We start from the raw sequence: 17702 nt of genomic DNA on the forward strand, positions 1-17702 counted from the left end.
AGTTCCGAGACTAACTTACAGGGGTATATTGTAAAGGTGCTACTGTCATTTGTGATGTCTCAAATAAATTGAGTATCAGAGCTTTCTCAAACCTTTATATTGCCCCACGAAGCACAGAGTAAGTCATCTCTGATGCTCACCCGGAGCACAGACAATTTTCAGACCAGCTGAAACAAAACACGCCAGGGAATGTATTGACTCGTATGTCCAAAAATTGGGGGAAAAACCTAAGTTGACATTTGGGAGATTTTAATTTAAATAGCTTTTGAGTTTTATGTTATTCCATATTGAAGAACAAAAGGAAAATGGTGAAAATTAAATAAAAGGTTTGGTAAGACAGTGTATTTCATTTGACCAGGTACAATAATTTTGTTCCAGTAAGAAAATATTTCCGTTGGGATCTGAGCTCCTTCTGCACACTCATTTCTTATCGCAGCCAGCAAATTTTGCAGTCCCTTTTTTCACTACATGCTAACTCTGCCCTCCACCACCTGGCATAACTCCACTTGTCTCCTTAATGCATTTTTTTTCAGTCACTTGCCCTGCTCATCTTTTGATTTCCCAGTTGTATAAGCAGCTTTGTTGAAGTCATTCCTTAACGAAGTAGGGAATGAATGACTGAACCTCCCTGCCCCTGGAAACAGCAGTGAGTGCAACCAGAGTAGGCATGTGGAGATTTTTTTTTTTTAATTTTTATTTTCTAATTGATGGTGTATTTTTGCTACCAAGACTTCAAGAAGGACCTGTATTCCCAGATGCAAATATGCTAAATTTGTGTTTTCCTGGAATACAAAAAGAGGGCTCAGGGTCTGGAGTGTCAGCAGCACCATTTCCCTGGAAAGGATGGGAGCTGTGGGCCATTGATTCCCGAGAGAGGATGGCTAAGTTCTTCACCTCAGTGTGGGCTCAGCATCTTCCCCTCTGTGGTAAATAAGATTTCTCATAAAACACTTGGAGAAGATCTTGCCTTCTCTCACAGACTCCATGTTATGATGGCGTTTTCTCAACGAAACAGCCTCCTTTGGAGCTGCTTGCAAAATCAGTCTGGGCTGAGGGCTGGGGAGGGATGATGCCACGTGGTTTAAGCAGGAGTGTTTCTTCTGGGAGAGAAGGGGCATTTTGATGTATTTGTCCAAAAGTTTGGAAGCTGAACCAGCTCATACACATGGTCATCTAGCAGCTTCTCTTGGTGTTTCCAGACCAAGGCTTCTGGGAGTCATCTTAGCTGGTCACATAGTCACCTGGCAACCTCCTTTCCTTGTTTTTTTGAGAGGCTGTAAGTGTCTTTTTGAACCATTTCAGATGAAGCCCTTCATCCTGGAGAGGCAAAACATGCTCTGCCCAGAAACAGTGTCTGAATGGGCCCAGCAAAATGCAGTGATTCATGTGTGCGCATCCTTCCTCCGCAGGAGGGAATCGGAGCCACTTTCTGTTGCAGCATCATCTCTTGGGAGGTGGCGGTGGTGGCCACCCAAGATGCAGTAACCTCTCCAGTTGCTCAAAACCTACCTGCAGTCAAAGAACATTTCTATTTTCGTCATTTAAAAGCTGGAAAAAACCTCACAGTAGCGTTCATCATTCTGAATATGCACTGATTGCCCAGAGATAAAAATGTGTGGGCTTTTTCATTCAGTTTACATTATGTTATGGGTTTTGCTTGCTTTTCTGTGGGTGGTCTCCAAACTTTCACACTGATTTCAGAGATACAGTGTAAAAGGTCTCCCTTTCTCCCCAGAACCCTTACCTCCCATTTAAACAGAGGACAGGGGAGACCCATCACTTCCAAACTGGTGTCTGGAGGTGGGAAACTACACAGTCTGCACGGCAAGGTCACCTGGCTCTGAAAAAAAATAAGTGCTGAGGAGTTCTTCAGTTGCAAATATTGATTGTTGTGGATGATCTGAAGGGAGGAGAACAGAGTGAACAGCACTTGATAAACATTCAGTGTTCTGTATAAAGAGCTTACGGTAAACTTTCTGAAGGAGGTAATAAATAGTAAGCTCTAGCAAACCCTTGCAGGGATCAGTTCTCATTTTTAATATGGAAACCGAGTATTGCATGACAGCAACTCAGTAGATAATAGGATAAGAATTGACTTTCAAACCAGTTTCTCAGCACAATGCAGAGCGAGAAGAAGACAAGAAAATATGTAAGGAATAAAAATTTAAAGTAGGATCTATACATTTGCAGTTTATTGTAGACTACAGAAATATTTTTCCTTCAGTTATATGTTAGAATGATACAGAGCAAAACATGGTACTAAGGTAGGAAACCCACAGTGATAACAACAGGCGTGATTTTCATCTTCCAGGCACTTGCTGTGGATAACGTTACTGTATAGACATATTTGTTTGCATTTTAAAGATATTTTGACATATGAAATAATCTGATTTTGTTCCATTTCTTGGTAAACATTTACAGGTCAGAAGATGTGTTTCATCCTAGTGAATATTCTTATCAGAGGCTTGCCATTAATAATGCATTACGAAGCATTTTTTTCTGTTGATCATTCATGGGAAAGCAATCTTTATTACAAATGTTACAGTAATAGACCAATTTCTGAGAGCCGGCACAGCCTGTATTGTTTTAGAAGTAAAATAACAAGTGCAATTAATATTATTGTAGGAAAAAATCAGTGTGTTGAATGTGAACATACCAGTGAGGATTTATGGCAGGGGGTCGGCTCGAGAGCCCCCGTCTCATTAATGTGTCTCAGTGGCACGTGATGCGGTTGCAGGCGCGTGTCCCCTTCTGGTCCCCTTCGTGCTCGTCACCGCCTGCCCCGTGGCACTCGCCAGGTGCTGTAAAATAACTTGTGCTGGCAGGCACCCCCCTAGAGCCACTCCCCGATGTGGTTTTGGTATCTTCATGGATGCAACCAGCACAAGATAAATTGGTTTTAAGACCTAGAAACCATTTTGCATCCTTTTTTTTTTTTTTTTTTTTTTTTTTTAAAGTAAAAGCTGTTTTTTACAAATTATCAGGATACATCAATAGTCAATACAGGGCACTTATGAGGACCAGCATGGTCTGGTGATTAGTCTTTCCTAGGAACCTTGAAAATCCCTACCACAGCTGAACATGCTTTGGTCATTGGTATGTTTGTAATGCTGGCTTTGCAACTACCAGCAAGCACTGGGGAGGAAACTCAGCCTCAGAGGGTTAAAACTAAAGCATTACATGTAAAAACAAAACAAGACATTTTAGTGTCTTCTGCTCTGTGCTGCAAGTCAGTGATGCCATCTGTTTTGCCAAGGCTTTGCCAGCAGTCCCCACTGAGGACGTGGCTCAAAATGCAAAGGTGTAACCTGGAGCATAGTCAGTCAGAACAATTGTCCAAGTGCTTTTCAAGCACTTTGCTCAGTCCTTTCTCTTGACAGATGTAGGATTTCATATCTTTGCAGTCTTATCCTACAGTCACCGCAACCTATAGGAACATTGATATTTACTAATACTAATATTTATAATTAAGTAATATTGTTTCACAACCCTGGTTTTGATATTTCGTGCAGGCTTTCCTGATCTCTCTGCTGTCTTTTCTACCCATATATCATTACCTTTGTTCTTGATAGTGTTTCCTTTTACTGATTATTTTTTCCTAATTCAAAACATAGAAATAGAGTAGCTGTTTCAGACGTAGAAATAGAGTACCTACATCCTTTATAATATAGAACTCTAACAATAATATCAACTCTGATAAAAATATTACACCTGCTCTGAAGTTCTGTAGTAGCTTGAGGTTTGGGGTGTCTCATTTAATAGGTGTCTTATTTAATACCCCTTCGCTGTGGGTGTCCAGCATTGCCTACAAAGTTAATACCGTTGATTATCTCAAGCTGAGCACCCAAAGGACTATTTGCTTCTGCAAATCTGCAGTCTTTTCAGTTGCTAGGGATAGAAATTATTTGAGTTACCTCCGAGGTCTGGTGGGGTTTGGGGGGATTTTTTTTTTCTCTTTAATCTGTCCAGAGCTGCTGTGGACTAAGACACTGCAGGAACCTCTGTCTGTTCATTGCTATATGTGTGTGCATGTGTATAAGATAATGGAGAGTGACTGACTACAATACATGCGTTTAAGCTACTCAGCTGAAAATTACTGAGCATTAAAATCCGCTGGGAATCACAAGACCTCTAAATTAGGAAAGCACATGTCAGTCAGTGTGTGGAAATGAGTCCTCTTACAAGAGTAGCTTTCAATAAGAAGAATGAGTATTGTTCCCTGGAGTACATCAATCCTAGTTTGGCCACTCTGTACTGGCTTTTACTATTTCTCTAGAAGCATACATTGCCTTTTGTTACTATTTTTTCCTGTATTTTGTTCCATTGTGCATTTCTATTAGATATGTCTCATGAGCCAGCTATCAAGAGACACCCTACTGTGCTCTGACAAATGAAGGCATTTTCAACCATAAACAAGGTATTGTGATATTGAAAAGAAGTGTGGACAATGACAAGTCCTGGACAGCTTGTAATTGTTTAAATGTATTTTTACTGTGTTGTGCAGCGACATGGGAACACTGAAAAATTGGCTGATTTGACCTAAGGTTGAAGTGAGCAGAATGCCATGGGGTAAATGAGGGGCTTTGTGAAGGATAGCATTTTTGTGCTTACTGAGTGTGGTCTAGTCCATCAGTATATATTTTTCCATGATGAAAGCATGTATTTTAATATTGTTTAAATGACTTAGGAGTCTGTCCCATCTCAAAAAATAGAAGGCACCTTGAAAATCCATAGGAATAAGTTGATTCCTATTGACCATCAGGCTTTTTTGTGCCTAAAACTCATGTGGGAGTTAGTCTGGAAAAACTGTATGATCACAGGTGATTAATTTTTCATCAGTGACACGATTTACGTGTGGAAGAGTTTAGTAGGATGGTAAAAGACTCAAAATTTGGGCTGTATGGGCTGGCTTAGTTCTTTCAGGATTTGTAGATCCTTCTTGTTGCTGTGAGAGTGTGTTTAAAATAATTTTGATTCATTAGTAGAGTATGTCAGAACATTTTCTAAGGGTTTATTTCATTGTTCCTAAACTGAAATGCTCAAATCACAATTGAGAAGAGCAGAGGGTTAAGCAGGGATCACAGGAAACAGGGTCTTTGGTTAGAAAGATGAACCAGCCTGGTGTGCTCCTGCATTTGGTGTTGTCCATCCACATGACGGTACAAACAATATCCTTTCATGAGGTCTGAAACTACCTCGTATCTCAAGTAGTAACGAGATCTTCCTCTAGACAAAACCAGTAAATGAATAAATAAATACAAGACATGACCGCAGGACCCACCTGCCTGTGGTTTGAGTGTGCTCTGCAGGCAGCTGCCCCCCGGTCCCTGGGTGTCCCCTGTTCATCTCCATCCTGTACATCCAGAAAGATCCTTTGGGATTTAGGGAAGTATTTAGGAGTATCTTGTCGGGGAAGTCAAACAGGATTTCTTCTCTGTCCCAGAGGCACAGGGGTGTATCAGGCCTGACCTGAAACCAGTGCCGTTTATAAGAGCATTTCCATCAACTTTATTGGCTTCTCATTCAGCCTGCTCTGCTTTTCCAGCTATAGCTTCCTCTTTCATCTCCTGAAAAATAGGATAGTGTTCTCTGTATCTTCAGTTAAAAGTATAAAATAGGTAAATTCTTCTAAAAAAAAATATATGCCTGCAATCAAGGCACACTTTTTTTTCCCCCCCAAATGAAACTCATATTGTGATTGCCGCCAGCAGTAGAGTGTCCCCACTGAGAAGCTTAGAACCATTCTTAACGCAAACGAAAAGGAAATACAAAACTATTGTTGTTGCTATTCCTTATTAAAAAAAAAAAAAAAAAAAAAAAGAAAAAACCAAAGCATTTTTCTCATTTTTATAGCTATATAATAAGCAGGTATGTGTTGGTCTCCTTCCACTTGCCTCAGCAGCGGGGGGGTTGCACCAGTGTGAGCTAAAGGAGAACCAACGTCATTTTTACCTCTCAGAGTATTTCTCAGCAATTTATGTGGCCGTCAGTCCATACCAGACATTTGCTTTCTCGTTAGGATTGAGTATCAGCCCAGCTCACATTTATCTAGAGTACTGGCTATGCAAGCTTGCTTGACACGTTAATTTAATTTGTGCTTCTCAATTCATACTCTTTCATTTATGATCAAATATTGGGAAAGGTTACAATTAATCAGAGCATGGGAACAGAAGCTGGAAAGCTAATGATGTATTACTGCATTTTGGTTGCTCTAGAGGGGAATAATTGACGTCCTTGTGCTACAGAAAACTATTATTAGTAAGTAAAATTATCAAAGGAGAGCGACCCACACCTGTCTCCCATTCTGCAATCTGTGTTTCTAACAGTTTTCTTAAAAGTTCTTAAAAATTAAGCAGTCTAGTAATGGTTCTGGCTGTAAACAGGTTTTTTGGCTGTGTGGCTGCCTTAGGGGAAAATGTGCCTTTTCACAGGGTAATGTGGGGTTCGAGCCCTCGAGGCTGCCCTTCCTTCTGGGCTTTCAGATGATACTTAATATGCATGGTGGCAATTTTCAGATGCTAATAGTGTGCCCATCCCCAAGGGAAAAGGGCTCTGCTGCTGCTTGCTCAGCAGAGGAACAACATGGAATCCCTGCAGCAAAAATACAGACTGAGGGACTTCATACGGTGTGCGCTTCCTAATGGAAAATGAACTAATTGCTGTTTGTTTAAAAAGGCAGATGTGTTGATGGGGTGAGACAGAGGATGAACACTGAGCCTCTCCTGAGGGAATATATATGTTCAGCTTTGGGGCCGCCAACATCAGGACACGGAGCTGCTCGAGCGGGGCCAGAGGAGGCCACGGAGATGCTGGGGGGGCTGGAGCAGCTCCCCTGGGGGGCCGGGCTGAGAGAGTTGGGGGGGTTCAGCCTGGAGAAGAGAAGGCTCTGGGGGGACCTTCGAGCGGCCTCCCAGGGCTTAAGGGGGGGGAACAGGAAAGGTGGGGAAGGGCTCCTTATCAGGGGGTGTGGGGATAGGATGAGGGGTCACAGTTTTAAACTGGAAGAGGGCAGATTTAGATTTCCACTGCCTTGGGTTTTACATGCTGTAAGTGCTAGAATTTGGGTTTTGAGGCTATTTACCTAAATCTGGACTTTCAGCTTTTCCGTTTTTCAGTACCTTTCGGTGTCCCTTGATCTCATGTACAGGAAAGGGACAACCCACCAAATCCCCAGGATGGGGCCAAGTGGATGACACTGAACGGAGCAACCTGTCACCTCAGAACATGAGAGGCAGGAGCTGGGCAAGGCTGTAACTTTTCATGGGAAGGCTACTGCTGGAAATCCTGCCCTGAGCAGAGACACCTTCGTGGCAGGACCTGAATGTGCTCCCCCGGCACCCAAAATAATACTGCCACCCTCTTGCTCCAGGGTGAGGCTGTAGGATATTTCTTGCTGGAAAAATACCTTCGTCTGTGACCAGGAGGCAGCACGACAAAGGTGCAGTACCTGACAGAGTGGATTTGCTTTGCTGGTCCATGTCACACACCTTGCATGGACAGTATCTGAAACACAGGGAGTTTTCTTTGCGTGGGGGGACCTGATCTGTCATTGCGCGAAAATTGGATCAGTCTGGGAGTCCGTGGCACTGTGATGCTCAGTGAATTATTTCTGTGCATAGGAAGGAGTGTAATGAAAAGGAGCCAAGTCTGGCTTAGATCTAACAGGCAGGGTGTGCTGATTAGCATGTAATTCGATTTGTTAGGCACTACAGTAAACAGCATTAAGTGCAAAATGCAGTGATTGCTCCTGATAGCACCCTTTCAGCATTACCTCGGTTCCTCTAGCAGCTGGATGAAGCTGTGTTACGACTGTTCAGCAGGCACCAGAAGAGCTGGCAGTACTGCTTTCTTGGCCAGAAGCTTGACTAACACAAATACTGCCATTAGAAAAGGTTTTGGGTAGCTGTATCCACAGAGCACAGCTCACGCGTTTCTCCTGCTATCCCTACTCCTTCCCCATTCTGCAGTGGTGCAACTGGGACCAGCACTGCTGTGGGTTAGTTACTCAGCCATCATCAGCAGGAGCGGTGGTGTGATACTCCGATTTCCCCCACCAGTATTGTATTTTCCTCCAGTAAATGTCAGGTCCTTATTTTTTCCATCACGGCTTTGGTAAAGAAAGTCCCTCGTCTTTATTCTTGTGCCATGGTTGGAGGAGCCCCTCAGCATCACAGCCCTGAGCTGAACACAGACTTATCACCTGGCGCTCCTGCTTTAAGAACAGACTTGCTTTTGGTCGCGTGCTGTCTAAATTCTTTGTTTACTGGAACTGAAGGACCACCTCCTTCAAAACTTCCATTTACTAACACAAAATCAATGTGCTGCTTCATTTCAACATAAGGGTAAGTGAAGTCTCAGGTGAATACCTCACTGAAGCCATGTAATGAAAAGTCCTGTTTTTTCTCCCTCTCCCCGAAGCTAGCTCAAGCCTGCTGCCATCAATAGTAGCTGTTGTTAGGACAGGCTCCCCCAGCCCCCTCATGTTGAGTATCACCTTGCGCCACGTGTGTGGTGTTGGGATCAGCCAGATTCATTGGCAATGCACATGCAAGTGGAGACATCCTGGTGGTGCTCATCCCCACAGAAATAGCAACAAACTATGAGTACACTACCTCTCATTTCCTCTTGAGCTGAGGGAGGTAAGCACAGGAGGAGCTGGACAGAGAGATGGCATTTGCTGAGAGACCTGGCACAATCAGGAGTACGTTGGAGGCTGTCGGAAGGAATTAAGCTAAGGGTGAATGCTCTGGCGTAGGGAGGGTTGGGTGAGGATGCCACACAGGCAGCTCTGCAGAGCTCCCCTGCAGCCACTTACCTCCCTTCCCTCTGCTAAATGCAGGCAGTTTCCCCATTGTCTGTGGGATGTTCTCCTAACTAATCCCATTAGGAAATGAGGGTTTCTTAACAACTGTGAGAGGATTGCTGCTTTGGTGAAGAATAGGTAGGTGCCTGACTGAACTTCCAAGTTCACACATTTTGTGCTCTTGATTTCATAACATTTATGTTTCGCACACATTATCCTTCATCCTGGAAAGGTCCATCATTTCCCTTCAAAGCACTTAGGTACCTCTTCTTCCTAAAATAATTTTATAAGCTTTGGAGAGCTTTCTCATTTATTCACTTGTCCAGGATGTTTTCTGCTTTTGCGCCTGATTAAATGAGTAAATGCTTTACTTTTTTGTATCATACTGTGAGAGATGACTTGTAACTCCGTGGAACAGGGACTAAGAAAAACAGCCTGAGAAAGAGATAAGGGATGGGGGGGAGTGAAGGCCTTCTGAGCCGAGGAATGTCTCAAACACTTGCAAGAAGTGAAACTATAGTTTCAGGGTGGATAACGCGGGGGGCTGAAGCTGATAAGGCTGCCAGAATAGCACAGGATACAGCTGGAGGAGGGGACCCTGAGGACACAGGACAGTTCTGCTCTGGTGAATCCTGTAAAGTTTCAAGGGCCATCTGTCCATTGAATGACCTTTGCTTCGTTATCCACAAAATGCGTATTAAAGTTGACATCCCTGAATATGATAATGAAGATTAACAAGATCATGCTAATTACATCATCGCATGAAGCACCTTACCCCTCTCCATACGTGTGATGTGTAGGTATGTGGGTCAACCTAGGGGATGGACCCAAGGAAAGGGTGTATAAATTGAGGGGGGACAAGGACTGAAATACAGAAGAGAAAAAGAAGACATGAAGAAGGCTGATGTATCCCTGACGAACTCAAACTGGTGATCTCCATTTTTCCGTTCTCTCTATCTCTCTTCTTTTTCCCCTTTTCTCTTATTACCACTAAGTAACACAAGGCATACTGTATCGCTTGCCACAATTTGTCATATAGTTAGCCAATTATCATGTATCCAATTAGTACATGGTGGGAAATTAATAAATGTCTGGACTTTGAGATTTGTCTCACTGTTGTCCACTCTGTTGAGGATTTACGAATCTAAGTCACTTGGCTCCCTTGTCTGAGCAGGACGTGCCACATATCAATAAAGCTATGGCAAAAATGAAATGATGTCTCCTTTTTTGAGTCCTGAGGACCAAACACATTAGTGGGGAATTAATCCAGGCTCTTACAAGCCAGGGGCAAGAGTTTTCACAGGCTTGACAGCCCCAAACCTACTCAGACAGCTAAAGAAAAGAAGAACCATCATTCCCATTCTTTGGGAGAAATCAATGGAAATGAAGTTTCTTTGCAGTTGCTGTGTATTTGTAATTGCAATTATTTAGAGGGACAGTGGTAAGGAGAGGTCAACTTTGCTTTTCAGTGAAATGGAAAGACCTTGGGTGACTGATGAAGCAAAGCAACAGCGCACAGCATTTATTCTCAATAGCCTTAAGAGCCAGTTGAGTCTCTGCTCCTTTTGGTAGCACCAAGAGGCATTTGCAGAGCTAGTGGAGAGGCAGCACAGCCCAGGAGGGCTCCTGCCCCACTCACACGGGGCCGGGGCTGCTGTCAGCCAGGTTTTCTGGTCACCTTTCCCAGGCACAGCTCCACAGGAGACGTTCTCTGGCCACCACGATGCATAGCATTTCTGCATTTGCCTGCGTGGCTGAATCCATCCCTTGCTGTGCAGTGTGCCAGTATCCCTGTCACTCCCAGTAGGGCATCGCAGTCAACTTGAGCTGATCTAAGCATGAGCTGCAGGCAAAAGGGGAGACACAAGTCCCACTTCCCAGACCTCTGACACTATTCCTGTGCAAAAAAGTGACCTTGGCATCAGGTTTTAGACTAAAATATTCTCCTGAGAACGTAAAGGTCCTGCTGGGCCAAATTTCATATTTGTTTCTGTATTAAAGAGCAATTTAAAAACAAAAGAGTAATATCTTATTGAATGCATCTGCTGTATATTTTAAAAAGGCAATATGCAGTGTGCCAGCTGATGTGCTTTTAGATTTTTTTTTTTTTTGGGGGGGGGGGGGGGGGGGGAGGGGTTATGGAGGACTTAAAGCATCCAACAACTGCATTAGGATGCAAGTCCAGGGGGAAACCCTGTGAGTACTGGCATTGATCAGATGAAGAAGTACACGTCTAGAGCTGATGGTTTAAAATGTGACTCCAATAGGTCTCATAGATTCACATCCCAGAGGGTGAATGAAATCAATCCAGTGCCATTGATCTGCAGCCAGCTGCGATTTGTGGATCCCTGCGGCTGAAGGGTGAATATGAGCTACTACCTGAACTGCCAGCTGCTTCTGTTTGAACCTTGAAAAGAAATTATCTTTGACCAGAGACCAACCATGATGGTTTTGGATTAGGCTGGAAACACTACTGGAAGTGCCACAAGGTACCCGACATGTCATCAACAAGAAAAATAAAAAGGTCATGATGCTGAAAGTGGAAAAAGGGCCAAATATCAAGGTGATCGTAAGAGGTTTCAAGAGAGGAAGGTGAGGAAGATACCCGAGTTAACAGAGGTGGAGAGAGACTGTCAAAAGTCCAGGAGATTTAGAGGGAGTTCAGAGAAGGGGAGAAAGCCAGAGGGAGGTGTGGAAGATGAGATCTGTGAAGAAAGGCCAACAGGAGCAAGTCTGCTCCATCAAAAGAAAATACGCACAAGGGAAACAATCACCTGCAAATACACAGAGGGGACTTACAAAGCAGCCAGCAATCAATTTTCAAATAACGGACCTGATCTTTAAATAAACTAGTAAAGGAGAATGAGTGTGGAATAAATACCTGATTTATCATCCCATATTTTTTTGTGGCAGCAGCAGCAACACAACTGTATTTTCTTCCCCGAGCTTCTCCTTTCCGCCTCCTGAATCATAAAATCAGGGCAACACCTTTACAGCTGAGTCTCTCCTGTGATACAAGAGATTTTATAGAGCTGCTGTCCTCCTCACCCAGCTGCTATTTCAGACAGATGCTGCTCAAGGGCTAACCGAGCCCTGCCTGAAATGGCCATGAGATCAATGTGGAGGACTAGTTTGAGACAGCAGAAAGAGAAATTTTCCAGGACAGGACAGCATTTAATTGAAACACAAGAGGACCTCTGTTCATTTTCCTGGGACCAGGAATTTCTCCTTGCCTCGTGCAGCAGGTTTCTGGAGTCCTTCAGAAAGTCAGTTCTGAACTTGCCTTGATATAACCATTGGGCTCCACTCTGTTGTAAGGTGGGACCCTCCAAACCCCAGGGTTCATTCAGGTTGTGAGTGTGTTGGCTATTTCCTGTGGCCATTAGAGTGAGCAGATGGCTTCATCCCTTTCAGTTTGCAGTTCATGCCGCCTTTCCCTTTGCCTCTGAAACCTCTTTTGCCCCAGCTATCTGCCCATGTTCCCTGTGTGCTGTGCAAACCCTCCTGCTGCCTTCCCCATGCTCCTCAGGAGGGGTAAAGCAGACAGGAGGAAGGCAAACCAACCCAGCCTTGTCAGGAAAGAACAACTAACAGTTGACTAAAAAGCCCTCTTCCTCTTTCTATCAATTAAGTGCTGTAACAATTAGCTTTATCTGGCAGCCAGGTCTCTCCAGCAACACAAGCTTGGAAGGTCATGTTTCTTCCAACAGCCTCCAGTTCCTTGCTTGCACAGCATCAGAGGGACTCCTCTCTTCTCCACACCACCTGCATAAAGACCAAGAGAGTCGAGCATTCCTCCTGGACCTTAAAAAGAGTAGGGCATTGCTGTAAGGAATCCCACCTGAGTCTGCTGACTGGGAGGCACTGAGCTGCACCCGCCCCGGGAATAACAGACTGGTGCTTTGGGCATGTGCCTATCTCACAGCAAATTGTTTCTTTCCCGAAGGAGGGAGATGCCATGTAAAAATGACGATTATAGCAGCTGATACCTGATACTGTTTTTAAGCAGGACCCTTTATGAATGCAAATGAAGGCCCTCAGACCAGGGTGAAATTAGATCGGAGCTCTCTGTCTATTCACATCTCTGATACAGCATAGGAATAAATCCCCCTTTCTCTGCTTCTGGGTGAGATCTTGATATGAACACAGTGGGGCCAAGCTCTCGTCTGGGCTGGGTTGTCTTTTCTCCAAGGTCTGGTGTATAGATTTAAGATGCAAAGCTGTGTGTGCCTTTGTTCTTGCGGTGTGTTGGGACACAGCTCACCACTTACACCGAATGTTGACCTCTGAGCAAAGCCATACGCTGCTGCTGGCATTGCTCAGGGCTGTGGGCTTCCGCAGGACACAACTTGCAGCACAAGCAGAGAGCAGAGAGAGAAGCAGAAAGTAGGACCTGGGGCTTTCTCTCCTGGGAATAGAGGCATCTCCTTGTTTCATAAGGTATTATGAACATACATAGATTAGAGACTGGGTTAATTTCTTAAAATCTCAGATCCTGTGAGAGGAAGTCAGATAAGTGCTTTCCATGCATAGATCTCAAAGACAGTATGTGTGGAATAAAGTTCATGTGGGTATTTGGCTAATAACATCTACTAAAATTACCTATGCAGTAGAGCAAATGGCTGCAGGTTGCAACAAAGCATAAAGATGTCTTTTTTCTTTTCTTTTCTTTTTTCTTTTCTCTCCTGTTTCCCTATGACTTCTCCAGATTTTTCCACCATGTTTGGAAAAAAGAAGAAAAGGCTTGAAATTTCTGGGCCCTCTAACTTCGAGCACCGGGTTCACACTGGCTTTGACCACCGGGAGCAGAAGTTCACGGGACTACCTCAGCAGTGGCACAGCTTGCTGGCGGACACGGCAAACAGGCCAAAGCCTATGGTGGATCCCTCATGCATCACTCCCATCCAGCTCGCGCCTATGAAGGTATCATGCAAAGTCACCTTTGAATTTCCTAACCTACCTTTAATCGCATGTAACCTTAATGAAGTGATACCAGTAGTGGCTGTCTTGGGAGGCAGGCACGGCTGAGGAGTGTCCAAGTACGGAGAGAGCTGCAAATCCAAATATTTAATAGCAGAGCTGCAAGGATAAAGAATTATATGTATAAAACTTGTATAAATGTCCCAGAAGAGTGTGAGTCATGGGTCTTGCAGGGGCCCTGCCATCACGCTCCCGGGCTGCAGAAGAAACAGCCCCAAGTCCCGGTGCAGGCCCAAGACGGTGCTCCTCTGCAGCACAAAGCTCCTTGATAATTAATTTCAGAACGGTGCTTTAGGCAAAGGCAGTTTGGAGCAAGGGAGAGAGGAAAAAGTACACTGAAGTAAAAAACCGAAATTGCTTGTTCAGCCAGGCAAGGAGCTCAAGGAGGGATCTCACTGCCACCTGCCGCTTCCTAGAGGGGGTAACGCAGGTGATGGAGCAGAGCTCCTCACCAGGTGGTAAAATGTGGGGAAACAGCCCCAGGCTGTGGCTTGGGAGGTTCAAGATAGACAGCTGGGGAAAAAACCTTGGCTCAGAGGACAGAGCAGCCCTGGACAGGACACTGGCGTGGCTCTGGGATTCCTGTCCTTAGAGACTCAGGATTCCATTACACAAATTTGGCCTGATTTAGCAGCATTTCTGGGATTGCAAGTCCTAACATCCTAGTAAATCACACCTGTGTGCTGGTGGTAGCCTGTACCCTGCCAGCCATGTATACATCTTGCCATTATGCAGCTCCAAAATAAATGTAGGATTTCTGCAGCAAGACAAAAATCAGATAATCCCGAGAGCACAGACCCTGTATTTATATTTCATAAGTGCTCTTTGCTAAATTTGTATTTACTGCCTGCTCCTGAAGGACACTCATCACTTGCTGATCAAGGGTATTGCTACAGGACAAGGGGGATAAAAGCAAAGTCTTGATTTTTTTCTGTAATAAAATATCTTACTGTATAATAGAGGCTCAGAATAATGAGGAAAAAAAACAGGCAAACCTTATCCTGCTCAGGGAGGAGAGCAACTTGGTTCCACAGCCCTTCATAACACCAAAATATCCCTGGATGTTTTGACGTGAATGCATAAAGACGTTTTAAAATGCAAAAAAATCAGTTTACTATCCTGCAGCAGTACCATCTCTTTTCTGCAGTTCTGGAGCCATAAATCCATAAGCCTAAAAAGTTTTAAAATGTATTAGCTTTCTCAGCAGCATACAGGCCATATGACCCTGGGTCTCAGCCTGTGAACGAACATAGGCATAGCTTGGTTCATGTGCGGAGTCCCACTGAAGCAGTACACTTCGTGGGGTGTGAAGGATCAAGCCCCAGATGAGTAGTTGCTGCATTTTCAAGTGGAGAAAATCACTGTCAGTTTTTTTCCAAGAAATTTTAAATCCTTGCTTTACTCTCTGTATATCAGAGGTCTCTATATGTGCATATACCAGGGATGCGCTTCTGAACTACACCATCCCATGCCAGGAAGGGGCTGGGGCTGGGAGCCAAAATGCAGTGTAGCCTTATGCTACTTAATGCTGCTGTGCATCTCATGGCATCTTCCCAGGATGTGTGTCCTGGGGACAGGATGCCTGCAGCCTGGTCCCCATCCCAGCAGTGGCCATGGGGCTGAGCGCAAGCAAGCTCATCCGCAGAGGCACCCACAGGGAGGGTTTTCTGCATAGATGGAAGATGTGAATTTGGAAGCAGATTACCCAGATTGCAGTTAATTGCATGCCACTGGTCCAAAGGTGTAGTTAGACAAGGAAATGGGGTTAAGGCTGAAGGATTCAAGAAATTGTGCCTTCACCCTCTAGTTACTTTCCCTATCCAAGACTCAGTTACAGCCTAATGAAATGGGCCTCCATAATAGTGCTAGAAAAAACAGGTTAGTTTTAATAGCAGCTAAGAGGCATTGACTGTCATCTGAGAATTTGCTTTTAACTCTGTTGCAGGATACCATTTTACTGTATATTTGTTAAGAATTAACATGCCTGGTTTTGATATAACAACTTTTGGAGGGAAACTGAGTCGTGGCCACTTTAAGAATATTTAATGTTGCTAAACTAGTTCAGCATAACCATTTAATTTAGATGAACTTTTTTATGTCTGCACGTGCACCAGCACCTTTAGTTTTGTTGAAAGGTTATTTAGGCACTGAGGATTTCATAACTTCAGTGAGAACTGAAAATTGAAAACACACTTGCAGTTTGTGAAGATACAAACCGAAGGTTCTGAGATCTCAATATTGTTTACAACTTTTCTCTTTTCCACCCAGCAGTTGATAGTTTCAGTATCGCACTTGTGAGTGCACTGAGGTGTAGCAGAAGATCCATAATTGTGTCCTGAGTCACAGCATTCAGTCAGGCTGAGGCATTTGGCCATGCCGTGGTTTCAGGTCATGCAGCAGCTCTGTAACTCTGCTATTCTGCACTCTGAAATGTATTCTCTGTTTGATTACTTCAGTATTGACTACCAGTGTGCTGGGAGGCACAAGTGTTCTGCTAATAGGTGCTCCTTCGTGGCTGAAGAGCAGCACAGATCACAGAGCTAGACTTTGGGAGCATAATTTCTTGGTTTTGAGACAGAACTGGTGTTTGCTTGCTTTGAGCTTCATCCAAAGCTGAAGTAGAGGGAGGGAAAGACTTTTTCTTGACTTCTGTAGGTTTTGCAGCTTTCCCAGTTAATGGTGTTTGCCTGTTTCACAGTCTGCAAAGCAGATAGGATCTGATGGTACATAGTGTATCCCTTTAGGTAAAACCAATAAACGATAAATATTCTCACTGCTCCATCTGTATTCAAAGGCAGCAGCAGCAGCGATGACAAAGAGGCAGCGCTCTGGGCTCCCAAATATCCTGGGGGATGTCATTGCCCTGCCTCTGCGTTGGCTGGGATGAAAGGCCTGTAGTGCTTTTGCACGCAGGTGGCAGTGGCTTGTCATGGTAATGTCAGCGTTTGAATCCAAACCTGAGCTGACTGTACAAATTCATTCATTTCAAGTACAAGGAGAGACAATAATGGGATTCCCCGTCTCGGTCTGGGTGACCCAGATACCAGCAGAGTATTGTGTGTTTCAGATGCTAACACGGATCAGTAAAATGTGGCAGAAAATGCAATGAAAAATAGAAAGCAGCACTGATCTTGATAGGTTTGGGGGGTGGAGACAGGGGCTGGAAAAAAGGCTGATTTTTCACTGGAAAAATCTCTGCATGAAAGATATGAACCATCTATGTCTTCCTGTACTTAAAATAGGCTTCGTGAAATCTGAGATCCTGATGCCAGGCCTCTCAGTCCTCTTGCTTCAGTACTTTGTAGTTGTCCCATGTGTACCTGGAGCTCATAGCTTGCGTGTTTACCCTCAGCACACAGTATGCTTGGCCTGTCATCACCGCTACACTACACTGGAGCTTCAATTTGTTGCCACTCTTTGATTTTTGGAAAGCCTCAGAATCAGTAACTAAGAAAAACGCATTGTCCTTAGGCAGCAAAACTCATTCTTTGTGGTTTCTCCACTCTGCTCAAAATACTAGGGAAACAAACACCAGAACTCTTATTTTGGGGATTTTTGCCAAAAGGGCTTAGCGTTGGCTTGATAAAGATGATCCGTTAAGATGCTTGAATGTCTGCTGCTGTCAGTAGGAGCAGGGCTGCACTGAAGACTTGTTAAAATCTCTTCTCATGTTTCCCAGTGCAGCAAACAGCTGAGCATCCTCACTTCTGTCAGTTACTGGAGGAAAAAAATGCCATTTGTTTCTGAAAAAACACCGTACTGGGGTTTTCAGTCGTCTGTGCTGGTACATGTGTGCCATTGCTTTGCTTTTGTTGATGCTTTGGGTAGTCTCACCCATCCACACCATCAGCGAGATCAAGATACCCAACCTGAGGATGCCGTGGTGGTGGGCTTGTCCCTGAGGAAGGAGGGAAGTGGC

General features: G+C 44.2%; 1 protein-coding gene across 3 annotated transcripts in view; it reads left to right on the forward strand.

Moving 5' to 3' along the window:
* Positions 1 to 17702, forward strand: part of PAK5 (p21 (RAC1) activated kinase 5) — a 90462-nt gene that overhangs the window by 35953 nt on the left and 36807 nt on the right. For all 3 annotated transcript variants that reach the window (XM_042789747.1, XM_042789746.1, XM_042789748.1), the window contains one exon: positions 13512 to 13726. In XM_042789747.1, the coding sequence (XP_042645681.1) occupies positions 13523 to 13726 (204 nt within the window). In that variant the 5' untranslated portion in view covers positions 13512 to 13522. The remainder of the gene's footprint in view (positions 1 to 13511; positions 13727 to 17702) is intronic.

This window comes from Tyto alba, unplaced genomic scaffold, assembly GCF_018691265.1.
Source record: "Tyto alba isolate M040663 unplaced genomic scaffold, T.alba_DEE_v4.0 Super-Scaffold_16, whole genome shotgun sequence".
Taxonomy (NCBI): Eukaryota; Metazoa; Chordata; class Aves; order Strigiformes; family Tytonidae; genus Tyto; species Tyto alba.